This window comes from Dreissena polymorpha, chromosome 4, assembly GCF_020536995.1.
Source record: "Dreissena polymorpha isolate Duluth1 chromosome 4, UMN_Dpol_1.0, whole genome shotgun sequence".
Lineage (NCBI taxonomy): Eukaryota > Metazoa > Mollusca > Bivalvia > Myida > Dreissenidae > Dreissena > Dreissena polymorpha.
The window spans coordinates 64741319-64769000 of record NC_068358.1 but is presented as its reverse complement, the minus strand read 5'-3'; the positions used below and the strand labels follow the sequence as shown (position 1 = coordinate 64769000).

General features: G+C 33.0%; 1 protein-coding gene across 2 annotated transcripts; it reads left to right on the top strand.

Moving 5' to 3' along the window:
• Positions 1-943: 943 nt before the first annotated feature.
• LOC127876278 (translocation protein SEC63 homolog) lies at positions 944-24746 on the top strand. Of its 2 annotated transcripts, none has more exons than XM_052421384.1 (21): positions 944-1112; positions 6090-6227; positions 7133-7217; positions 7602-7719; positions 9137-9252; positions 10747-10808; positions 11016-11074; positions 11233-11283; positions 11525-11621; positions 11720-11808; positions 12421-12559; positions 14267-14359; positions 15052-15275; positions 16323-16458; positions 17052-17194; positions 17613-17780; positions 20093-20164; positions 21189-21293; positions 21761-21859; positions 22753-22857; positions 23298-24746. In XM_052421384.1, exons 2-21 carry the CDS (start codon positions 6104-6106, stop codon positions 23433-23435), a joined length of 2223 nt encoding a protein of 740 aa, XP_052277344.1. In that variant the 5' UTR covers positions 944-1112; positions 6090-6103; the 3' UTR covers positions 23436-24746. The 2 variants fall into 2 exon arrangements, with proteins under 2 accessions (XP_052277344.1, XP_052277343.1); XM_052421383.1 differs by having other exon boundaries at positions 947-1112; positions 17052-17206.
• Positions 24747-27682: the final 2936 nt, after the last annotated feature.

The following is a 27682-nucleotide window of genomic DNA, read 5'->3' as shown; positions in this document are numbered from 1 at the left end:
AAATTAAAGTCGAACTCGTTCGTAAGAAACTGACCACCAATCAGTAAAAAAGAACTAAGTTTCTTGACCAATGTGTTATGATCGTAAATTGTAAGATAATTCGATTCTAAACAGTAACAACTAGCTTGTTTAATTTATGTATTGATATTATTTCTTGTTAGTTACTACATTGGCTGTTACTTGTTGTTTCATGATAAATTTGTTATACCCGTGTACAAAAACAACATTTATTTGTGATAGATAGTACATTATATTACTTATGCGATAGTGTTTCGAACAAACTGTATACTGCGCTGTACTAGACTTGTTTTCGATACATGTATTGTATGCTTTATTATCATGGATTCCACAGCAGTTACAAAGATAATATCACTTTTTATGCACTTAAATGTTTTGATGAGTTGTTAAATGTGTTTTACTTATTGTGATGCTTTTCTTTTACTTTCAGATGAAAGTTGTTATATATTTTTATCGCCATATATTATAATATTGTTTAGTTAACAAGTATGTATTAAATAAAAAACAAGCATGATATACATGTTTATTATCGCGGCAAATATGTGGTACATATAAATAAGTTCAATCATAACCGATATGTATGTTAGTTGTTTGCTTTATTGGAACGTATAAATAAAGACAAATGGATAATATAACTTGCCTTTTTTTCAACTTATTACAATCCAGCTTAAACTACTAGGAGAATAGATTGGATAGTATGATTAAATAATGGCTACAAAAAGAACTCATTTCTTTAGAGTAACGACAGGTAAAATAATTCATAATTGTTGTGCCTGTTTTAATGTTAAACTTGCTTTGTACATTTTATATATTATATTTTTATCAATACGTATGTTTATATAAACTATTGATTTACAAGACCCTTGTATCATTTGGATTAAGCTTTATAATGTGATAACGTTCTTCGACACAAAATCAAACGATCACGCAGTGCAAATAACCGAATTGGCAAATTGTAAAAGCACATTGTATTTTATCGCGACCGTGTTATTTGTCGTAAAGTGTTCTTATATCGATTGATGACTTAAAATAGATCATTCGTAAACTTGTGCCGTAACAGGAGGTATTTCGATCTTAGCTTGATATAAAAACAGGTAAAGTTAAACTTTGTTTGATGTTTGAAATGCACTTCAATTTGTTTTAACTAAAATATTATATCAATACATACCAACATGAAAATATCTAGTCATTTAAAGAGACATGTTAACTGATTCATACATTTGCGAATTTCTAACATTTTATCAATGATTGAAAAATATCAAAATATCTGCCAGTCAAACTAAACTCGTGAAGCCTAACAGCACATAAAATGGTACACACATTGAGTTCGCTTTACCTAGATTTTCTTGATAAAGTTGTCATATTACTACTATGAACAAGTTTAAACTATCAGCATTCTATAGTAAAAGCAAAAGGAAACATAAAATGTGACAAAATAAATATTTTATTAAACCTAATTGAACCGGGGAGTAATAACACTAATGATGTAGACAAATATTGGAAATTATTTTGCGTTTAAGAGGTTCGATAACATTATATAACGCGTTAACACGCATAACGAATAATTATGAGTGTTTTTGTCTCGTTATATTCCGATTGACTATATAACATATGAAACAAATAAAGGATTATAACTATATTGATTTCAAAAAGCGTAGCTTTTCAATACAAATTACCTCGGTTCGAAACCCGATGGTGGCTAGTTTCTGTCGAAACTTTCTAGAAGAAATTTACTTTGATATGTTTTCATTCAGTATGTATTGAATTTTTATGTCAAAATTAATTAAAATATGTAAAATCTTACGCATTTTAATACACACTATAAGAATTCTGGGGGTAGCCTTTTTTTGGTCCTGAAAGCCCGCAATACATTCCTAAATCATGTTCTTCCGTCTATACGGCCTTTTATTATATATATCGGATGTTATACAGAGCATCTAAATCAATAAACTATAAATGTGTGATGAGTATGTTGATAAACCTATAAACTGTTAAATACAAAAAAAATAAATATGGTAAACAATATATTTTACGGAGTTGCTTCCCCTCTTGCTCAATTTCACATAAGGCTAATCACGGTCTTGGCGGTGTGATTTGGTTGCAAACCCACGACAGGATAGTATTGTCGTTAAAGTACGTTCTCTAACTTCCATTTCGTATGATTAATTCCTGTGGTTGACCTCGTGATTTCGTGAGATTCAGTATGAGTGTCATTTGACGTGTCATGGTCTGCATCGATCTTTTTCTGGTTGCTCTCATGTTTTTTTCTTGTAGACTTTACGTTCTGAATAGACGAAAACGTCATTGGTAATCTACTTTCCATTTGAGGACTGCTTCTTTAGTGTTGCATTCTGTTTTTCCAAACAAGTACAGATTCGTGTCGAAATTCTTTGTTGACAGAACAAAGGTCCGTGTTATTGTTGAATTTGTTGGTTCAATGAACGTTTGACCGCTCTTTTGTTTTATGTAAAGGAGAAATGCCGTTTTCAAGACGAAAATTGCTATTTTATACATAAATATACTATCAAACAATTGAAATCACCAAGAATAATGGCAAAAACATTTTGATACATAAAACGATGATTTTGTTTTCCGTAGACCGCTCGGGTATTTCCGACACTTATTTTGGTGGTGACGTCAATTTAACACAACGCGCATGACACGGAAACTTGTCCATTGTTATTACGCATTGGAGCTTGAACATATCTCGCTTATGGTCAACTTTGACAATCGTTATTGTGTTATTTTGTTATATTTTTTCATTAAGATTTATTGAAAGCGTGTGTTGCAACTATTTTTGCACACAAATAGTTATTCTCTGTGGTTCAGGGTGTTGCTCTCCCGAGCAAGGAACGTGCAGACAAAACTTTAAGATAAACATTCCGGATTCGATAAATTTAAAAGATTTTAATATCGTCTGACATTTCGTGACAAATTCTATATGTATTATTATCACAAGAAACATGGGGCATTGTACTGTCTTCATAAGTTAAAAGATAATGATTATTTGCAAAGTGCCATTATTTGTATACGCGTGTATGCATCAATGGTTTTATAACTAAATAGGTTATTTGAACCCCTTGTGTATTATTAAGAACTAATGTGCGAATCAGTAGAACAGCTCTACACTGGACAATTACATGTCAACTTATATATTACTCAGGCTATGGTCTGGTTGTAAAAAATTAAAGTTTAAAAATATTATGTTTGCTTGTCAGTATAAATTATATTTCCTAATTTTCTAGGAAATTATGAGAGAATCAAGGTATTGGTAAAAAAATAAGTAAATAAACTGACAATAATACTTAATACAAATCATTTACTGTTTACTACAGATGTGTAACTGACAACATTTTAAAACGCAATATGAATAATACAAATATTGTCCGCTCATTCAGTATTTTACAACGAAATATTTATAATACAATATAATATGCTATGGGTTTTGAGCATGGGACATAATCATAAGTATTGATTTCTCAACCAATTAACATCTTGGCATTTCTTAGCAATTGCAATTATATTGATCCAATTTAATGTCACACAGAGAAGGATTGTTTTCATTCTTAACGGGCACAAATATCAATTGAGATCTCAAACGAACACCATGTACAACAGATGTGTATTATTTAACGCAAATATGTAAATTGTGTCATGTATTTTATTGCTATTTGGGTGTTAACATGTGTCTTATCAGTGGGTATATCTCCAGTTGATTGTGGCAGAAACAGTATGGTATCATATAAGAGATTAGCCCTCCCCAGTTAAATCAACTTCACATCATAAACATTGATCACTATCAGCAGCACCCTGTCGACCAAGGTCCCCCATCCTGTCCTCTTATATTTACACATAGATACCCATGTTTTGATTTCATCAGCTAATTATAGTGGAAGTTGTATTTGAAGTTCTTATAAACCAATTAGAAGTATCCGTTCTATGTTGATAAATATAAAGCGTAAAACGAAGTCATAATCAACGCGATAGAACTGTGTAATGGCAATCAAAAAAATCAACATTAAACTGTGTTTTGTTCAAACATTAAACACAATAAGAGGATTATTTATTTACCCAATCGTATTTCCAAAATGATGGCCATCTCGAAAAGACACCTCGCTTCCAGAGTCAGATTCAGCCCATAAATGTTCTAAATAACAGATCAATATCACTCACATGAATTTGCTGTAAAATACTTGAACTTGCCATCGCAGGCTCTATCATGTCCCACCTGGATAAAAATCTATGACCTCCAACACGGGTTTAGACCTTCCCGTTCCTGCGAAACACAACCGATATGATTCCTCAAAAACCTAACACAATCAAATAGTCAAGGTACAGACATTATCACTATGGATTTTGCTAAAGCATTCGATAAAGTACCCCACCAGCACCTCTTATACAAACTTAAATACTATGGAACTAATTCAAGTGTTTTTTTCTGGATTTCTGACTGACTAACAAATAGAACCCAGACTGCTGTCCTGGGGGGACCATGTCAGACAAGAAACCTTTAACCTCTGGAGTCTCACAGTGTTGGGACCCATCTTATTTCTTATTTATATAAATAACTTCTCTGATTATATTTAACATAGCACTCTACGACTTTTTTCAGATGATGCATCTCCAAAATTAACAACCTCTCTTACGCCAATAACCTCAAGCTAGATATTGAAGCTGCTGGTCGATTGGAACAGGACTAATTAATGGAATTCCACCCTTAAAATGCAGCAGTACTAAAAAAAGAAATCCTATAATCTTCTCATATAAATTGCATTTTCACATCCTCGAAAAAGTAAAGCATGCCTAATACTTAGGTCTTACACTCCAATGTAGCCTAAAATGGGAGGAACATATTAACTTAATCACAAATAATGCATACCAGGCACAAGGATTTCTTCGCCGCAACCTAAAAAAAGCTCATCAAAACTTCATGCTTACAAAGCAATAGTTAGGCTTAATTTAGGATATTCCTTTTGTGGCTGGGACCCAAATATAAAAGCTCAAATAAACCAACTTGAAAAAGTGCAAAGACGTGCGGCCAGATTCGTAACAGACAGATATCAACAACAACTCAAGCTCAGAAACTAATAGGATAGATACACTGAACTGGCCCACTCTTGAAAACAAAATTTCGTCTAATCGTGCTATATAAAATTATCCACCATATAGTTGCCATCAATCCCCAAGATAATGTCCTTGTTCCTGTCGACCGCCGATCCAGACTCAGCAGTAACCATTGTATTAGACACATGCAAACTTCAAGAGACTAGAGGGCATACATTTTCATTCTTTTTAAAATCAGTAATACAATGGAATTTACTACGTCCCCACATACAAAAGGAAGCCATTGTAGAAGTTTTCAAAACCCTTACTTATGTGGCCGTCATTGTCCCCTTAATACACCTGTAATCATTTACATGTAAATAATATAAAAATACAACCCAACTGAGCACTTGTGTACAGTTTTCACCCCTTAACAAATAGGCGTCGGCACAAAATCTTCTATTTAAAAGGAGAATTGTATCAGAAGCAGATGAAAAAAGAAGAGAAATCTGACTGACAGTCACTAAATTCCGGCTCATACATACACGGTTCAACGGAAAACTCTTCATAATCACTATTATCTTCCATTTTCACAAATTTTTCCTGCTGACCGCATTCGAATCCCTACAATACCGGTTTGTTATTGAGAGCATTAACATGTGTGACATTTACGTCACTTCCGGTTTGAATGAAAACGGCAAATATCGCATAGTGTGAACATTCGCGACTTTGTTGTAATTGTTCTCGCTAATAACACCGTGATTGAATCGAAGTTGGTTATATTTCAAACATGATTTTTTTATACATATATATATGTATTTGTGTGTGTATATATATACAAATACGCATTTCATAACTATTTAACCAATTATTACTTAACTGATAAAAATTGCACGATTTATCCTCTTCGTGTACAGTTTTTACAGAATGTCTCATGCAATATCAGTGTTTTATTGGACCACATTATATATTTTTACTTATATCGAATACGGATATTAAGAAGTTACGTTTTTATTAATAATGCCTAGATGCCTAGCAAGTCATGACCGGATCCAAAACTGAGTACGATGAGAAGGGCATCACGTTCTACTATTTTCTCCTGTCTGTATGGGCAGCTATAGTCATCTCAGCAACTTTATTTGTCTTCCCAAGACGAAAGTCCAAAGGTAATAAGATTAGCAATGCATTTTTGTGTATTATGACGCAATGGTAAAAAATGTATTCAGTTCAGTATATAACTATGCCATGTTCAACACTTTCACACACCTGCAACGACGTAGAGTGGGTAATCTGGAATCACCTTAGATGTCTGTCCGTATGTCTGCCTTCCGCCTATCCATAGATTGAACTACACTTTTACAAAACTAAAACGCAAACGCCTTCTTATGATATAAAGATGAGCAAGGGCGATCCTTTTTGTATAAAGTTTAAGCTGGTAAGTTATGTATCTTGCAACTTAAAATTATATAAGCATTGGTTTATTCGACACAATTTTGGCCATCTCTTGTCATGATTATTACATAATTCTATATAACTTAAGAATTAAAATTTTGTCTATGATTGCAAGAAATTATTTTAAAGAGTCGATCTCACAAAGAACAAACTGCATTCAACAAGTCGGAGAGCCAAATTTACTTGCCCGATGGAATTTACAAATATCATTAGATCAAAATACATAGAAAACAAGGACAACTAATAATAAGGTAATTTAACACAACAAAATGACGTTTACACCAGACAATTTATTAAGGTTTAATCTTTCAAGATAATGTTATGTACACAGGGACAAGAATATACACTAAATTAAATAATTTTTGCGTTTTGATGAGTGCATATATTTGTAAAATCTAACCCGAAACTATTCTTCATTGGCAATTGGGTCAATCAAACTTTGGCTGTTCGTTCGAATTAGATTAACCTGATCTAAATAGTTGCTTAAATTTCTATTTCATCAAGTAAATTTTATTGACCAATGCTAAACTCAAATTGTTTCATTCAAATATTTTTACTGACCTCATTGTGTCACTTAACATTATTTTATTTTGTAACTTTATTAATGGCTTATTTTCAGCCGAAAAAGAAAGAATCCGTCGAAAGTGCAATTGCACGCCATGTAATAATAAAAGACAGACTGTTAGTACCTCAAAACCAATATTGTAAGTACCGATTTTGTTATTAAAAACATACAGGTAAATATAAACTCAAAATATTGTACAAACACGAATTTAACGTATTCGGATCAGTTTTACATAGAAGCATTCCTCATAATTATAATAGCGCACAAACTCAAAAATACAAAAAATGTTCATATGCGTTTGCATGTGCATCTATGTTACGCATAATGTGTCTGGTTTGGCGAGAGGTTTAATCGGTTTTTTAATGCTTGCAAAACAATAGTCTAATGCACTTTCTCTTAACGATAGCAATTTTTGACTCTTAAATAAATGGTCTTTTGTGCATAGTCAATCGTAATGAATATTCTATCTATGGAAAACATGTTCAAGATAATTCAGATAATTTATTCTAATTTGAACTTGCAGCAAGATCGCTGTCATCTTTATCGGTTGGATAGTGTTGCTGCTGCTGGCATACAAAGTGTCGACTGTCCAGAATGAAGACCGTGAATACGACCCGTTTGAAATACTTCAAGTTGACACGGTCAGTTAATTGCTGGGACTTGTTTAACTTGTTAGTATATACTATGATATAGCAGTATGCCGGTTGGCAATATCATACTGAAATGGTGTCTGTCTTTTATTTCGTAATTAGCATGTCCTTGTTCATGGCATCGTGTGTTTTATAATTACGTATACCTGGATGATAAGTTCAGTACTACCAAAAAGTAATCTATCTGATCGTCCTGGAACATACTAAAAATCTTGTTGATTCTACAAAATGTTACAGGGCTTTTAATTAGTAATCTTGATTAAAATGCAATTCGCGTATTGTTTCGCGTTTTTACGATGTCGTGTGAAGTAAAATGCACAACGTTGGATACATTAAAAGTAATTACGTTACAATATTTTTGTTGATTAAAAAAAAAATTATTTTGTTGATTAAAATTAATTTAACGTAACAAATACGCGTTTTAAACATGGTGCGATATTTTATTACGTCTACTCAAAATGCTTTTCAGCAATCTGTCCGTAGACGATAAGCAAAATGCTGTTGAAAACGCTGTTTCGACAAAATAATAAGATATAAGCTCATTAATGTTATTTATAAAAACGTTAGGTATTACAATCACGCTTTTAAAGCACGAAACTGATCACAATGCTGAAGCCAAACATACTATGCTCGATACATATTGGTGGGATAATATAATAATTGGTTTTGCACTGTTTCAAATTTCACGCATATGAAATGAATCAAACTGGGAATATTGACAATTAAATAAACATACTAAAATAATAAATTTGAATGAAAAAGCTGCCAAATTGTTTCTGGCTTCCTTTATGAACATTTAAAATCGTCCGTGTGCACGCTTATCTCCGGAAATATACTCCGCAGACGTATTGGAAGACAGCTCCTAGGACTCTAGCATTCATCGACATCATTTTTTAAATAAAAGAAATCCGCAAAATTTTCAGTAAAAGACGTTTCGACCGGCCCGATTGATATGCAATAAAACACCCAATAAATATGTAATCAAATCTTTTATCAGTATTCAGTGTTCATGCATATCTTCATATAAGTGTGCCTTTTATTGCAAAGCAAGTCTGCTATTTTACAGATTCAGCACCTGTAAGTTTTAATTAAAACACTTCTTTTTTAAAGCCATTCGCTTTTTTGTGTCATTTTAATAAGTTTACATAGAGGTTTAGATTGGGGTGCAAAAGGTCCGACTTTCATACCTTGTGCTGTACATATATATTAGGTTTAAGTGAATACGAACGCGTTACTCGTGGTTTATCAGCATAAGTTGTATAAAAACAAATAGTGACAGAATAAATTACCAATTTTAGTTATATTTATTAAAAAAAGATATAATCTAAATACAACACTATTATATACTCTTGTGTTGAACACGAGTGCATAACTCAGTTAAGTACATCGTTCACATTTTATGATACAGGAGGCATCGCTACACGAAATCAAGAAGGCCTACAGGAAGCTCAGTCTTGAACATCACCCGGATATGGCAACTGGTGATTCCGAGATGTTCATGAAAATTGCCAAGGCGTATGCTGCGTAAGTAATACATGTTGTAATCTCAGCGAGCTGTCAACAATGAGAACAACAATTTAATTAAAATTTATTTGTCATAAAAGTATGCATATTTTATACTTCTCATCTAGAGACTTCAAGATTTAAAAAAAATCATTATTCGATTGCAACACACACAGGCATACAAGTTTAATTCCTAAAGCAATTTCCAACAAAACTAGTCTCATTTATAAGACGCGCAAAGAATTTAGAAATTCTTTTTATATGGGCTAAATTCTTTGGAACGTCTCATCGTTGAAAGACCTTTTATGTGTTGGAAACCAGAAAGTTTAAATTTTCATCAATTTGCGTAAAATTGCAAAATAATATTACCAACTTATTCAGTTTTAATTCAGTCCATTTTTACCTCAAATATCGTCGATTTGAAGTTAGAAAGGCATACATTCTTTAGTTAAACTCCGCTTAAATCGCAAAACAATCACTGACCTGTAGCCATGTCATGAAACTGATTTAAATATGAACCAATCAGAAGAAGGCGCTGCGGTGTAAGGTGTACGTGTAATTTTATTTAACATGAGCTTTTAACACCGACTTTTACCTAACTAGATCTAGTATGCTAATCTTTGTCGATTTAATAAGCATATGTTCAAAACAGATATGGTGCAGTTTCTATTCACTCTTCTAAGTTTCAGCAAGTTTTTATGCATGTCTTTTTCGCACCTCTGTCTGTGTTGTTTTATGTACTTACACTCTACGTAACATAGGACGGTATACTGTACGATCTGTATCAATATTATTTATGTACAGTATAAAAATAAAAGATGAAATTTATTTCAGAACTTTTTAATTGTCAATTCAGAAAAAAAAACATTGCTAAATTAATCCAGAAAAGTATAACATCGGTTTACTATGTAACGCTCAGCGCCACAACAGACGAACGCAAACTGTATTTTACGCTGTTTATTCTTCCACATTTAAATCAGATGCTTTACATCGAGGTCGTGTTATCGATTTATATCTACACAGCGAGCGAATCGAGAGATATTGAAACATTGAATAGTGGTTGGATTTAAATTGCTCAGGCGTGCAATATTCAACGTGTCATTACTTAATTTTTACGGAACATTATAAAGAAATGAAATATCTACACAGGTATGTAAATATTATTGCAATCCGTTGATATTAAGTGTCTTATATCGGGGCTTGAATGTTGCGCACAAAATCCTTGCGCAACAATATAGACAAAGAAGGAAAACAGTCCAACATATTTTAAATGCCAGTCCGGTTGGACGCTCCAAATATTACCAATATAAAAAGTAGCTTAATATTTGAGAGCGTCAACAAGTTGGACTACAACAAAACGTACTAAATTGCAAAATAATTGTGAATTAAATAAGTGACGCACAATCCATTGTTTGTTAAACTGCCGACAGTTACAAAATATAAGCGCATCGGATGTAAATGCAGTCAGTATTTGCACCAACACTTACTTTACACCTTACAACTCTTTGTCTTCAGATTAACTGATGAGGAGTCCAGGAATAACTGGAAAACGTACGGGCATCCGGATGGACCTGGAGGTACTTTACCATTAAGTTTGCTTACAGTGTTTGGTCAGCTTATTTTGTTGTTGATTTATTGAATGTTCGATATAATCGACATGTGTATTGAAAAAAAAAGAAGTTAAAACTCAAATGTTTATTGGTTACTTTTGCTTTGTTAGTGCATATGCTTTCGGGATATTAATAACAGATATTTTAAACTTTTTGTTCGGCACTTGCTTTCAGCAATTATCTTTGGAATGGCCTTGCCAAATTGGATTTTCGATAAGAGCGGTTCGTTTTGGGTGAGAATCTAATATTTTAATGTTGAATTAGCAAACATTCAGAAATAGTTAAAGTTATTCAGAATTTGTGTCATATGTCAACTTTTATATACTTTTAATCATATGGTTAAAATTTAAAACCGTACACATACATATTTGTTAACTTATTTATTTTACAGATATTCGTGGTGTATATAGTGGTTTTCATAGTGATCATGCCAATTGGGGTTGTAAGTAAAACGCATGTTATAATATATTCATTGTTATACTGGCAATTATACGTCATACTAGTAATGTTAAGATCTGGAAGACATCCTTTGCTTATTGTTGTAGTGGGCCGGTTTACAGAATGAGAGTCGAAATAAAGTTAATTAACTTTATAGATGTTACAATTTAAACGTTATGTGTATATAGTGTCACTGTTTGTACCGATTGTTCAGGTTGTTCAATTATGTTCTTTTTTCTTTCAAGGGCTTTTGGTGGTATTATAGCAAGTTTAGTAAAGGCCGGGTGCTGAATGAGACGCACGACCTATATATGCATTGTTTATATCACAGTCCCAATATCAGTGAGTATTCGATTTCAGTTGACGTTTTGGTATTCATACTAAAGTCAGCTGTGCCTTTATATAGATTGTGTGTATACTTTAATTTCATTTTATTTTAGAGCCGATAAAGTTGCTTGGATATTCTTGGGAATTTAACTATAAATGTAATCCGAAGATAGAGATGCGACCAACTGAGGGCAAAGACGAGGTAATTCATCTTGCTCTGTACAGAATATTTTTTAAACGTTTGATATTCATGAAGTATTGAATTCGTAGTCATTACACCGACATTTAAGTATGACCGTTTGTATTTGATTTGTGTTCATGCCAAATGTATTGGGCAAGAGTAGTTTGTAAGCAACTTCAAACTAGACGAGCATCACGTTTTTTCTCTTTTATGAGACAAAAGCCGGCGAATCAGTTTATTCCCTTTTGTAGATGTACATATGCAATCTTTAACATAATAATGTTTCTAGAAACCTTGCTTTTCTTTTTTGAATCGGACTTAATTAACTTATTAAAAAATAATCACAAAATTGTTAAAAGCAAGAAACAAATATCATAAAAAATGTATCATTTTTTTTTCGGTCTTTTCTAAACCTCGGAAGGAAAGCGCTTATTTAGCAGGAAAGTATTTTATATCTATTAAGACTTTGCGCTTTTGTGAAGAGAACAATACATGGCGATGTGGAGTATGTGTTACCATGTCCGGTATTCGATTAGCGACGCGAAAAAGTATGTCAACAAGGATAATGTTTCTGAAGTTTAAGTATTTCAACTTGTGTATCAATTCGTGTGAAGTTATCTAATTATTTGACAGCTAATGAAGCTGTTGAACAAGAAGAAGAAAAAGAAGAAGGCTAAAAAAGGCGACTTTCTGGGATGCGGCGATATAGCGCGCGCACTGTTGCAAGCACAACTTACGAGACATACGTTTGAAAATCCGAAGTTTAAAGTTGGTAAGAATTAATATCACAAAACATTATAAACAAGTTTTCCTCTCCCAAAAAGTACCAAGGTAATTTGGATGGTTGGTTTTTGTTGCGATATTTTTAACAGTAACCTATCATGATGTCAACAAGAATATAAAATTTGTTTTAAAAAAACTCTTTCATATAATTATATATAATTATATATAAAGGAGCTATATAGTAGTGGTACTATATGTACATGGCTGAAAGTCTGTGGAATTCCGAAATCAACCTTTCTATCAAAAAGACAATACCTATTATTATGTTCTTTCTTTTCGTATTGATTAAATTGTGATTTCCATATATTAGGCATTTGACTATATTTCATTTTTCTAAAACTTGTCTGGCACAGGCTCGCGGAACAAATCTAAAATTATTCGATTTTCAAAAAAAAGACGACACACTTTAATAACCATCCCATTGATGCCGACACTCAACTTCTAAATACAAACAAAAACAAAATCAAAACTGCATATGGTAGGCTCAAGCGTCCCCGATTCTCACTATTACCAAACCTATACGTTACCTTACGACTTGTTGGAAGAGAACCTGAAATGCGTCGTCAAAAATGTGTCGTTTATCACGATAAGCTTCCGACCGATATTGGATCATAGAATGTCATGAAAGCGTCATTAGCTGGAGAGCTCATCAGACTGAATTCTTCCCTTTTGCAGCTTCACAATTTTATTTGTCTGGTCCTTTATTGTTGGATTGCATCCGCGTTTAATTCTGCAATTAACTAAAGCAATAATAGAACCCAAGTAACACATAATCCAATATCGTGACGAAATTGAAATCGAACGCAAGAGTGAAATCTGATCATATCGTCCCAAATTATTGGTAATAAAAACACGAATTAACTTGAAGATATGTTATTATTTTTTTCTGATTGTTACTATAAGACACACTTTGTGTTTGGTGTAATAATCCGAAAATATCGACATTTTATTACGTATCGATGTAGCACTTTGTACAAACAAGATGTTTCAATAAACACCATAGGTTTCACCAACTATTCGCAGTCAATGCGCTGCGGAATTTTCCATAACTGAAAGACATTAACTTTGAGTTGCTTTCGTTTACATATGGATTTGTATTTCGAGATTCTGTCAGGTTATAAAATGACAAAGTTTTTTTACTGTGCTTTTATGATCATATTATGTCTTGCATCTTACCAATCGAAAATACGTGTGCAAATACCAACATTTGTATCACAACTTATTTTACCGATATGAACCATTCGATGTATAAACTCTTTAATCTGTTTTTGGCAGTAAGATCGTTCATACGATATGCAAATATTTACTAAAATACTGACGACAAACAGTTTTTTTAACACATCACGTCGTGGATATGTTCGTGTAAACTTCATCTGGGAATACGTTTATGTATAAGACTTTTAGCGTATACTATGGACAAAACATGTTGACTTTGTATGAATCTAGTGAATATACCAGCATAGGTGTTCGATTCACGAGCAAACTAAAGAGTCACACTATGTTTGTAGTCTACACTTATCGCATGAACGAGATTTAACAATGCATAGCTTTGCTCGATAAATTAAAACAATTACAAAACAGCGTTTCGTCCTGGGTGAACCTTTAATGTATAAACTAATTAGATAAACTGGTGCTTGGAAAGTGAATATTTACTCTTACAATTGTAAATTCAACGATTTCGGTTTGTCAATTTCAGATCAAATATACATTCTGCAGAAGTTTCCAGCTCTTATTGATAAAATGGTCGAAATCCTTGCCCAGCTTGTGCCTTTCTCAATTCACATGCAGCGTAAGTAAAAGTACCTACAATTCCATTTACGTTTATACCTATTTATTTAAGCTCGATTATATCGAAGCCTTAATTAAATATGCTAATTGACCGTTTACAATATGTTCGCAAAGAAGGCGATTGGAACGCCGTTGCTCTTTTTCTAATAGTCGTTTACAAAGGAGCAAATACTTGTACACGTATATACATGTACTATGCAATTCATTATATATTTTTGAAGCACGGAACACAATTGTATGGCTGGTGTACTAAGGCCCGCTGTCCCTGTGACATATTACATACAGGGTAGCAAATTTGATAACGGCCTTTGAGTAAAGAGCCACGAAATGCAATAAGCACATTAAAGTTTATAATTTTATCAAGTTAAGTTATAATATTATCAAACAAGATATTGTAAACGTTATCATTATGGTTTATCTAAAACGTTTGTTTGGTTGACATTTTGAAATGTGTGATTAATTATTTGACTCTTTTTAATTTAATTTGACTTTGGAAAAATAAAATAAACGTTCATATTTGCATGGGTTGAACTTTAAATCTGCAATGTGCTGTATAGTATGTGAACAACTTCAAAATTAAAAGTCATTATAAAGCCGAAAAAAATTGCTTTCTACAATATTAAATAAATATGATGTGTTACATCGTTATCAATTAATATGTATTTATTTATTGACCTTATTTAAACAAATTAGGTCAAGATCCTAAACTCCAACCTACTAAAAAGAAGCAACCGACGAAAACGGCTAAAAAAGAAAGAAAGAAAACACATAAACCTAGCATACCCAGTCTCAAAACCATAGAGAGCTGCATGAGGTTGTCTCAGTTGATTACTCAGGCCCTGGATGTTGAAGACAGCCCCATTAAGCAACTGCCTCACATCGGACCGGACATAATGCGGCTCTTAGACGACAATTTGGTTACCGATTTCATACCATGCGATTTTGTTTTTATGTTCATTTTAATATCTATTGCGTCCCGGCGTTGTCTTTCTCAAAGTCAACGCAATACAAAAGAAAATGTGTTAAACACGATATGATTAACTTGAGCCGAGCGCGTGTATTGTGCAATAAGTGTGATAACGTCGTCATTACGTCCTGTCTTCTTGCGGTTACAATTGTCAAACGCACGCGTACCTGTAAAAGATTAACGCGCGTTGGCAGTAGATGAATGATTGCGGTTACGTATTGGTGCCGCAAGAAAGTATTTTGTGCTGCGGTCTTATATAGGCTTTATCGAAATTTAATATTTAAATATATACAATGTATACGGATTTGGTATTTTGCTTATTATATCTGTATTAAGGTTTTGTTTGGTGTTTTGAATTTCGAAAAAGTTAACCAAAATAAGAATTATTGTATTATTTCTGTTGTGATGCGCATCTTAAAATAGACGGCATCAGTGTCACCTAAACATGCATAGACCGGACGAAATACAATGCACATTTTTATTTAATCTGTCTTTCGGCGATTCTTCGACCTTGAACTAAATACCCGAACATTCGGGTTTGCCTAACGGTCTCAAACTTTTGACGTATTTTCTACGGTCTGCCGTCACCGAATTCGGTTGGGCAAAGAACCGTGTTTTTACCGTATGGACTGAATAACATAAACAGATTTTTTGTTTTTAATTTTTTTTTCATAAATTTTTTCGTAAAGCAATGTATATGTTTATTAATATTAAATTAATATATAACCGCTCGCATTTATAAATTCTTGTTTTATTCAATAACTTGTGTCACTTTTCTTCTTATTTTTTTGTAAGTTTGTATTAACCAACAAATGCATGTGTTATCTTGGCAGAGATTGTTTGGTGTTTTATATTTGAAGTCACCTGAGCAAAATAACAACATAACGTAATCATTAAATGAATTACATTATTTAATACCTGCAATATGAGAGCTGCACGACACGACTGGTTCGCAACACCAGTACTGTTATCATTGTTATTTTCTATCTATATTCAGTCCATCCGAGACTTTGTTGATATGGATACAGTAGAAAGACGCTCCCTGCTAAAGGATCTGAACGAAAGCCAATACAATGACGTTATGAATGTGTGTGCGCTCATGCCTTATGTTACTATGTCTGCGACATGTGAAGGTAATGTTTTGAATAATGCACGCCGTTTGGTAAATTGACATTTTAGTGTTCTTGTTTTTCACCGGTTTTCTACCCCAACATTTGGCTTTGAACGTTGCAAGGAAATTAATCCGGTTGAATTAATTTTAACTTTGACTTTGTGTTGTGGTGTTGTGTGTATTCTCCTGTTGAGTATGTGCAATATTTGACACTTGCGTTAAATAAATGACTTTCCAGTGGCGACTTATCCTTTCAGGGATTTCAGAATTCCTCGTTGTTCTCTTTATTTATTAGGTGGTGCTAATTTTGTATTAATACATTGAATGTAATTCTTTTTGCCGAAATCAAACATTAATTTCGCCCACTTTATGTCACACAATTTATATAATGTGATAATTATATGTTCCTGTGTAAAGTATATATCCCCATAGGTGAGTGCTGTACTATACACTGAGTCACACATGTTATAATACCTAAACATATGCAACATAACAACAACTTTAAAATGGTTTCATTTCGAGAACAGTCAACAAATACTTAATGCGCTAGTTCCATGAGGTTTGCATTTATAAACTTCATTTATCGTGCGTATTTGAATTGGTATCACTTTTTAGTGAAGGGTGATGAAGACAGTACAATTACTGTCGGAAGCACCGTGACGGTAACTGTTAGCATGAGACGAAAAAACATTATAGATGAACGCGATGTCCCTGCATGGGCTGATAAACTGGAGACATTGACAGTAAACGTGTCGCAAGTAAACGAAAATGTAACCGTTTTAAATATATAATTACTTGTTCTTGTATTTCAAACTTAAACTTGCATATTTATTTTATTAGTGTTGACATTTTGTAAATTAACCTGTTCGTATAGAATTACTATTCTAAGCTTTGAATATTAAGTAGTCAATTATAGCACGTGCTTAAGAAAAGTGATCAATTCATTCTATTAGTTATAAATCAATGACTACATTTTAAATACAAACGTTGAATTTGAAAGCCATTGTATTTTACCAAACATGACACGATTAACACTAAACGAATAATCATTTTGTACTCGTATTTTAATACTCGTCTTGAAGCATTCACGTGATGATGTAAGAAAACAATATATCTTAGTTCAAACTATTCGATCGTACGCAAAAAGAACGATTTAATGATATGATGTATAAACAGGCTTCCGATGTTACAAACATTGATCAAACAATAAAAGGCTGGCGAAAGATTCCAAGTAAGAAAGGGAAGAAAAAAACAGCGTCCAATAAGGCCAAGGGAATTAAAGTGCAGGGCGAGAGAGCAAAGACACAAAAGAACGAGCTACCGAAAGAGAAATACAGCCATGAGGTATGAAGAACTAAACGCTAACTAGTTCATTTAAAGTGGTAGAATATTTTTATTTCCGCACGTAAAGCATTTTTTATAATATGATTTAATTACTTTATAAATTATTAATAAATTAATATTATTATTAATAATACAAATGTTTCGGTACTGATTTATTTTATGCATATATTAAGAAAATTCATGATTGGATTTAGCGTTCAAATGAAATCGCTGATAGTCCTGTAGGTTTCTACCTCCTGAAAATATATGCAGCTTAGGGACTATATACGTTCAATTTAAATAGATTTTCCTAGATGGGGATTTTGCGGTCCAAACTTATGTATTTTAATTGTCGAACTTTAATATTCTCTTTAATTTTGTCTATGGAAAAATATATTGAGTAAATATGACGATCAAATCTTTGTTTCCCAATACTTAAATATGTGAAGAGAAATAATTTTGCTATAAAAAAATATTATTTAACTCTTAATTACATAAGGCTTTTTTTTCAAGATTTTTGTCTATGGATTTGTAGTTTTAAGTTTAAAAGTTTTTGATCAAATTTATAGGTGTGGCTAATTTTACAATATCTGTTCATTGTAACCAATTCCGCGCACGTGTCAGGTTTTTGGGACAACATTTTCCTAAACTTTCGCCTTCTGTGTAATGATGTAATTTATGTATAATATCACTAATTCGATCCCGTTAGCGAATAATGAACATGTTCCACTGTGTTTAATAACTGAGATCTTATATCGATGATGGCTTTTGGTTTTGGTTAGGGTCAAAAAGAATTTAATCATACGTAGCTGTTAATGAGATCGCTACAGAAAGTTTGTTTAACCGAAAACAAAGTTATGATGTTAGAGCATTGTCAGTAATTTTTAAAAGTAATAAGTCATTTTCAAACTGGTTTTAAATCATTTTTTTTTCAATTTAACTTTACGATGTAAGTCAGATTTAAATTATTATTTTGTAGTCACCGGAGGAGACTGTATGTATATCCTCGGTCCGTCCGTCAGTCCGTTTTTCAATCTGTCCGTCTTGGATTCTGTTCGTCCGAGTCTGAATACCGCGTTTAGAAGCTGGTTGATGTAATTATGTATGTTGATAGAGGGCTATATGGGAAATATTTATTTCTTTGTGTGTGTTATGCAAAAAGGTTTGTTACAGAAATAGGTAAACAATGTTTGATAAGTTTGGTTCTTGCTATTACTCAGACAGAACTGAAGCTAGGTTGATGAAACTAGGTATGTGGATGGCTGACACATTGGAAACATGCATGTGATTTATCCTTTTTAGTCAGACAAAAACTATGCTTTGTACGTTTATAGAACTAAGTAAAAAATGTTCGAATGAAATCCGAATCCTGCGATAACTCAACAAATAGAAAAAGCGAGTGTGATAAAACGTATTATATGCTATGTGGAAAAACCGCCGTGTATGGAATCTTCACCTTATAACTGTATTTTCGACAAGTATGTTTGGGTTTACAGATGAAGTAAAAACTTATCGAAAGTTCTGTATCCTGCGACAACTCAAGTAAAAGGAATTGAACTAGGTTTACGAGGGCCGTATACGAATTTACACGTTATTTCAGTTTATGTCCGCCGAACGTATTGTCACTTTGGTTACATAAATAATTGAAAGCTTTCCTAAAACTATTAACCATTGGCTTACTCAAAAAGTACTTAAACTATGTTGATGAAAATCTATATTATTAAACAGTGCCAAATATGGAATATCATGTTTTGTAATATGTTTGTCTTACCAAAATTATGATTGTTACGTTTACAGAATTAATTCAAAACTAAAATCTGGATTCTGCGACAACTAAAAAAGAACTTAACCTAGGTTAACATAAAAAAATGGGTATGTGGATAAAGGGGCCATATGAGAAAAATGCACGTTAATTCTATTTTTCCTATCAAACAAATATTTGTGTTACAGTAAAAACTATAATCTGGATCCTGAAACAATAAAAATTCACTAAAGCTAGATTAATGACAATAGGTACGTGACAAGATGACCATACTAGGAATATGAATTTTATTTCATTTTTATATTTGGAACAAAAAGTAATTTTGGTACTTTTTTCCTATTGGTACAGAAATACTTGTCAGCAAAAACTGGATTTTTCAATAACTAAATAGTATTTAAAAATTACTTTATGGAAATTATGGAGATCCTGTTTTTACTCCGACAACAGAAGCCCGATAGAAGAATTATGGTTTGTATGTGACAAAGATCTTGCCAATGTTTTACATATACCATAAATACCGAAAATATTTGTATCTGTCTTGCTTAATACAACAAATGTTTTATGTGGATAGACCGAAAAGGAGCATTGTTTCGAGAAAGATACAGAATCAGAAGACGATGAGTCAACTGGGAACAAGGAAACGGTTGGTAATATTTACGAATAAAAATATGTTTTGTTTCAAAAACTGGCGAATGTGACAGTTATTGTAATAATAGTGATGGGAAAAATGAAATAATACTAATATGATGATGATAAATATGAATCTGCTGTTGCTTCTGCTGCTGATGAAAATGAGGATAGAGATTTATTTTGTTGACGCTGATTAAGATGAATATGTGCAAATAAATTTACTTAACGAATTTTGAGTCAAAATTTTTGAAGTCGCCGCTGAAATGTGACGGATTTCGTCATGAGGTGAAAATGCACACTAACATCGCATAGATGATGGCAAATACATCCAATATAATGAACTTACGTTACTATACCACCATTATCAGCTAAGTCAGAGGCAATTGGACTATCTTTTTTCTATCTGCCATTCCTTACGTTTGTATTGCATACACATCGCCCACATTCTATAAAGTTGCATGGAAGCAATTGTCTTTTTGAGCGGGTAATTATCCGATATCAAAAGGACTTTTTCGAAACCTTATTGAGAATTCATCTGTCCTAGTTTTATACTAAGCCTCCATTTGATTACAACAAATCATATGAAAATGGTTGAAAAGCAGGCACAAAGAGTATACAGGCGTTTTACTTTTTGTTATTATTTTCCTACCATTCTAATTCAGATAACTCAGTATAACATTTTACGCGTGTTTCATATTCGGATAAAAGTTATTTAAAACTTTGACCATGATTTTCAAAATATTCATTCTGACTAAGTTTCGTCAAATCTTAGAAAAATGTTATCTCAACATGACCATCACTCAAAAGACCAAACCTGTCACGTGTAAGCGTAGACACGCCTAAGCCCTGTCACAAATCATCTTTGACGGTCTGTTTAATCAGAAATGCGTGTGTTTAGTTGTAACATTTAGACGAATGGTACTGAATGCAGATAATGACGCGAATAATTCTACGTTAAATTATTATATAACGTGTTTAGTGAAACAAATATTTAATTTATGGCGCTGTTTTTATTTTCAAAACAAATTATTCAAAAGATTGACGAGAAAGAATGGAAAACATGCCAGGATGAGATCAAGTCTGAAATCTCATTAGACACGAAGCGAGAGAGTCACCAAGTGCATTGTCCGTACTTTCCAGATGTAAGCAACTTAGTTTATTGAGCTATTCATTATTATTTTTTAAGGTTTATGTGTGGAAGTCCTGTAGACCATTGGAGTACTCACCAACAAAAGAAGTTCATTTCGTCAATTTAAGAACAAATTGTAGTAACTCGTTATTTTTTAACATACAGTACACAATCAGTTAGGTTTATGAATTCGGTTTGTACTGACACTAGGGTAAGTTAAGGTTTAATAACATATTATAGTAACTTTAGAGTTTTAGACATCTAGTTCAAATTTTACTAACGATAAAGGAAAGTGTTTCATTTTAAAATGTATGGAACTGCGCTGTGTTATTCTTATGTATAAATGAAGCACATATGAACGAATTCAAATAAAATATTTGTGTTACTTGAAAATTGTGTTACAATATGCGTTCTAAATATGTGCGAGTGTATTCCAAGAATAGACTGTAATCTACATACTATTTGCCCGTAATATTCCAGGAGAAGCAGGAAGGCTGGTGGCTCTACGTTGCAGATCGGAAAAATAACATGTTGTTTACTGCACCTGTGCATATAGTATCACTTAAAGATGAAAAGGAGGTACGCAGAACATAGACAACAGCGGTTTTTCTTTTTTAGTCAATCATATATCCCGTTCGTCTTCCTGAAACCCACTTCCTGTCTATTTTGTTTAGTAGTCTGCATCGTGACTGGTTAAATCATAATTATACAGTTTTTTTATATTTTGGTTTTGTATACTTGGGTCATGTTTCACGTGTTGAAAAAATGAAAAAGTATTGTTGTTGTGATTGTCAACCATTTCATCCACACATAAAGCAAGTGCTTTATGAAAGCATTTTTGGAAGCTTCAAGGCGTACGCTCAAATCGCTAACATAAGGGGACACAAAAAAGAACCAATGTTAGAGATCGCACGGCAATATAAGTAGTAGAACGATATGATTCATTTAGTTGTTTGAATTGACACTTGGTAAAAATGCACTGATCATAACTTAAATGTATTTGCAAACAAATATCGACTTCATTAATGAAAACAATACCAATATACATACTAAGTTGTGTCATATAAAGAAGATTTCAATGAACCCAAATTGTGGATTTCAAATGTTTGTGTGTTTTTATTGAACTCAGACATATTAAAGTTTCATGCCACGAGAATTTTAACCTACCATTTCGTACATATATTTTAAAAATCATAAAGCCCGAAACGAACTTCAAAAATAAAATATTTTAATATGCTTATAAATACACTTTGTATGTTATAAAAAACACAAACTGCATTCCCACGCCTAAAGCTCTGTTATATGTACTACCATTTTAAAAGTATCATAACGGTGTGAAGAATTTGAGAGGATAGTTATTTAATAAGCATTTTCAGTTATTGTTAAGTTCATGTGCATTAATATTCTTGTCGTGTGTGCATTCTTCTTTTCATTTTCGTGTTTTGCTTATTCAATATTCAGCGCTTTTTCAGATAAAAGTGCAATTAAAAGCTCCTTCGAAGGTTGGGATTTTCACTTACACCGTGATTATTCGTTCTGATTGCTATGTGGATTTGGATTACCACCAAACCATCAAGGTACTTTTAATTCATCCAACTGTATAGTTAAAATAATATGTACACTGTTTTTCCTTGAATAATGCGTAATTTTGAGCTTTTAGTATTCAGCAGAAAATGAACAGCCGTACAAATTTGATATATAGCAACTCCTTAAAAAACAGTGTTTCATTGTCGAACACATTTAAGTTGGACGTAAAGGCGGCTAAGAAACCCGATATTGAACTCGACGAAATTAAAGAAAATAAAGATAGCGAGGAGGTAAACATTTACATTTAATTGATCCAAATGTATAGTTAAAATAATAGGTACACAGATGTCCTTGAATAATACGTAATTTTGAGCTTTTAGTACTCAGCCGAAAACGTACAGCCGTGGAAATTTGAGTTATATCACCTCCCTTATTAATATATATTTTCTTTGCCTTAAAAATCACTGTTTCATTGCCGAATACATTTAAGTTGGACGTAAAAGCGGCTAAGAAAACTGATGCTGAACAAGACAAAATTAAAGAAAATGAAGAAAGCAAGGAGGGATGCAAGGACAACAATGATTCAGATTATTCTTCTGAGAACGATGAATTGAGTGACAGTGAATAACTCGAAATGCAGACAGTCGTCTTGTTAATACAGTTGCCCCCCTTAGAATAGAAACAGGTAGATACGACGGAGTTTATTGCTTATACGAGTTTTACTGTTATCGTTAACCAGGTTTTCCGAAGGAAAAAACTGGTTATTAGATTGGCGAATGCGGGCGGGCTGGCTGGCTGGCGGGCTGGCGGGCTGGCTGGCTGGCTGGCGGGCTGGCGGGCTGGCGGAATAAGCTTGTCCGGGCCATAACTATGTCGTTCATTGTCAGATTTTAAAATCATTTGGCACATTTGTTCACCATCATTGGACGGTGTGTCGCGCGAAATAATTACGTCGATATCTCCAAGGTCAAGGTCACACTTTGAGTTCAAAGGTCAAAAATGGCCATAAATGAGCTTGTCCGAGCCATAACTATGTCGTTCATCGTCAGATTTTAAAATCATTTGGCACATTTGTTCACCATCATTGGACGGTGTGTCGCGCGAAATAATTACGTCGATATCTCCAAGGTCAAGGTCACACTTTGAGTTCAAAGGTCAAAAATGGCCATAAATGAGCTTGTCCTGGCCATAACTATGTCATTCATTGTGAGATTTTAAAATCATTTGGCACATTTGTTCACCATCATGGGACGGTGTGTCCCACGAAAGAATCACGTCAATATCTCCAATGTCAAGGTCGCCACGACTAAAAATAGATTTAAAAAAAAAAACTTACAAAGGGGGTTAATTTTTTTTGGTCATTTCAAAAGTTCAGTTTGAGTTTTCTCCCTTTATCAGATTTTTTTTTCACAATGAAAACCTGGTTTTGTGACAATTTTGTCCCTTGTTTATTCTTATATTCTTATATTCAATGTAATGTATTTAAAAGCTTGCGCTTTGTCTTACACACTTAGATTTTTAATTAAAGATCATACTTTGCAATAGATATGCAAGATCCATTATTTAAAACTTCAACCAGAATTTGTTCATTTATAGCAAAATTAACAAAACGGTATGTCCCCAAGAATGAGTAAACATTTTAGCAATGTTTGATACCTTTGTAAAGATTATGTAGAGTATACTTCATGCATTTTTTGGACTCTTTAACCGATCAAAAAAGCTTTCAACATACCACAAAACAGGAACATGGCAAATTTGGGTATAATATAACAAAGTCTTGTTCTTCTTAAAGATACAGTTAAATCTTTAAAAAAAAAACTAGTGTACATTTATCCCCATTACCCATTCAAAGAATTTTCTCCTATGTTTGTCATTTATACAAATGCCATCTTAAACCTTATGTTTTATCATGGAAGATTAATTCAAAGTTATAAAAGATTGTCCGCCTTATTGTATATTGTGTACTCTTTGTTCTGTGTTACAATTTGACTAACGTAACACAGTCGAGGAGACAGGTGGAAATACTTAGAAGCGAGACGCCTAGAGGAAACTCGTCGGCGGCTTATGTCTTAGACGAGACCACATGCGCAGATTAGTTGAGATAAGATTAAAGTAGTTAGTAGTTAAGATAAGATGAAAGTAGTTAGTAGTTAGTTTAGTAGTTATCATGGCCTCTACAATGGCGATTAGACAGGTCCTTGTGCCGCCATTAAATATGTTATCTCGCGCTAGCAGCAATGCTTTCAAAATCAAAACAAGAGTAAATATGCTGCTATATAGTGCAATATTCAACAAGAAGCATATAAGATTCGAAACAATGATTACATGGAGAATACATGAAAACAGATTTGCCAAATGGGCTTTTTTTCTTATTGCTTAGATCTACATATATAAAATAAGAAGCCAAACATATTATTTACATTGTATTTGATAAATTATATGCACAAAGAACCCACCCACCGGTGCATTATCAAAATGTTACCGTTCTCTCAGGACTTCCAGTGCGAGAATGTAAGCTATAATACATTTTGCCAGTAAATAAGTATTGTATAGTATTGCTGAATCAATTATTATTTTCATCGTAGACAATACGAACGATTTTGAGATAACAAAATAAAAGCCTGTGTTAGATGAAACTTTGTAGAATTCGCAATATCGCCTGTATGCTGAAGCTTGTTAACCTCACTTTAATCCCTCTTATATTGATTTTCAAAACGATTTACGTGGTTTTGTGAATTACGCCTACATGGGTTTATCGTGTTTGAGTACTTACTAACGGAGTTCAAACATCTGACGCGCCGTTAACGCAGTCACTTTACAAGCTTGACGCTACTACATTTTTGTAAAAGCAACAATGAATTTTTGGTTTATTTTGGGAAATAGAACTTGTTTACAAGTGAATTTAAAATCGCTTTTAAGTGAAAGAATGTCGCCATGTGGATCATTTTAAAGGGAATCAAATAGGCACATGCTGTCGATCTGCCGTTTATTTTGTACGCCGCGTGACCAAAAAGAATAACGGTCATCTTTCCATGTCAAGGATTGTCGTCTGCAAGGAAACATTGCGTCTCTAGCCGGATGAATTCCAAGTTCAACAAGGTGCAGTGGACGTATTTTCAATGCATACTGTTTGCTCGTTGCCCTGACGACATGTGTTTGACTAACGACCGACGAATATTATCAAGATATCGTGCCAATGCCGTTTTTCATTTGCGTGAGTTGCGGCGACCATGTAACCGAGGACAAGACGCACAGTTGATGAGCATTCGTCGCATGTTTTTGAAGTATCAAATAAACCTTACGTAAGGTTGAGGTAATCCGGTTATGATCACGTTTACAATGCTGAAATTTCAACGCTGCATGGTCCGCATAAAAATATAAATGCCTCCACTTTAATCATTCTCAGGATTATAAACATTCATACATTTCATTGTTAACGTATCGATCATTAAATATGTGTAAATACACAAAATTAAACTTAATATTCAAGTGCAAAAAGTACACATTGTTATAAATACACAACTTTATGTAAAATCACATATACCATATTTAACTTCCGCTTCTGATGGTTGATTGTTTTTTTCGCAACGTTGCAAAATCAAGAAGTTATTGCAAAATGGATACATTCACATCCGTGCTATTGATAAGCCCTGCATATAGGAACATTAAAAGATCTGTAATTTGGCTGTGAATGAAGGTTTACTTACCTTTTTTGTTGTTGTTGTTGTTTCTGATACTGTGTCTGGAATTCGTGGTATTTTAAAATAGCAACAGCGATAGTATTGGGAAACTGGTCTATCACCCTATGCCAGGTTTTATGACTTTTATCAGGTTGTTAAATACATATGTGATGTGTCACCGGATAAACGAAAATATGTAGATTTAAGTTTAGAAATAAAAATAATCTTGAATAAAAATTTTAAGTGGATAATATGGGTGTCCGCTGACAAAAAGTAAATTAAAAAAAAAACGCAAATTATCATCGATTTTACTGTTACTATATTTTCAAGCCTATAGACCGTTCCATAATCGATAAATTGACCGCCGCCATATTGTCAGTCACGTGACTGTCCGCCATTACACTGCTGCTAACTTGTGCGAGTCTGCGATTCCAAAAGCCAAAGACGTAGAGAATACCCGCTTCACCGTTGTCGGATTAATAAATTACTTAATGAATTAATGTGAGGCGATCACATTTTTGTTGTTTAAATGATTGTTTGAAGTTGAGATTGATTGTTACAAATAAAATGTTTAAAATGCTTTCGTGTATTTGTTTTTGTTTATCTGTAATCAAGTGGTAATCATCGGCGAAAATTTGCTGGTTCAGTCGCTCATACTATGTCTTTGATTAGACTTGTTACTTTTAACGTTTCACAAACAATTCACGCATGTATAGTTGTGTTGATTTTAATAGCCGCAACATCAAGCAGATTATATTTTAATTTATACTTATAAAAGATTCTCGCGCAATTAATTACCGCTAATTGTTTGTAATTGATCTCATTTGGTAAAAATCTACATTTCAAAATCATTACATATTATATTAAGTATGATATTATTGATACGCCTTCCATTATTTTTCTTGTTCAAACTGATATCAGAGATAAAAAATTGTGGTTTGGATTAAAATTAATTTTTTTAGATGGAATTTTGTCACGTTAAAAAACGAGCTTTTTATCATGAGAGAGTGATATTGATCTTGACGACCTTTTATGTGATTATTCGGAAGATGAAGAGAATGCGATCTATGTGATATATCTATATTTTCATCTTTGAATCATTTAACAGCTATAAAGCTAAAAATACTAAAAATTGTATTGTATAGGTCTTTGAAGTAACGCAAAACATATGGATAACGACACCAAATGTTTAGTC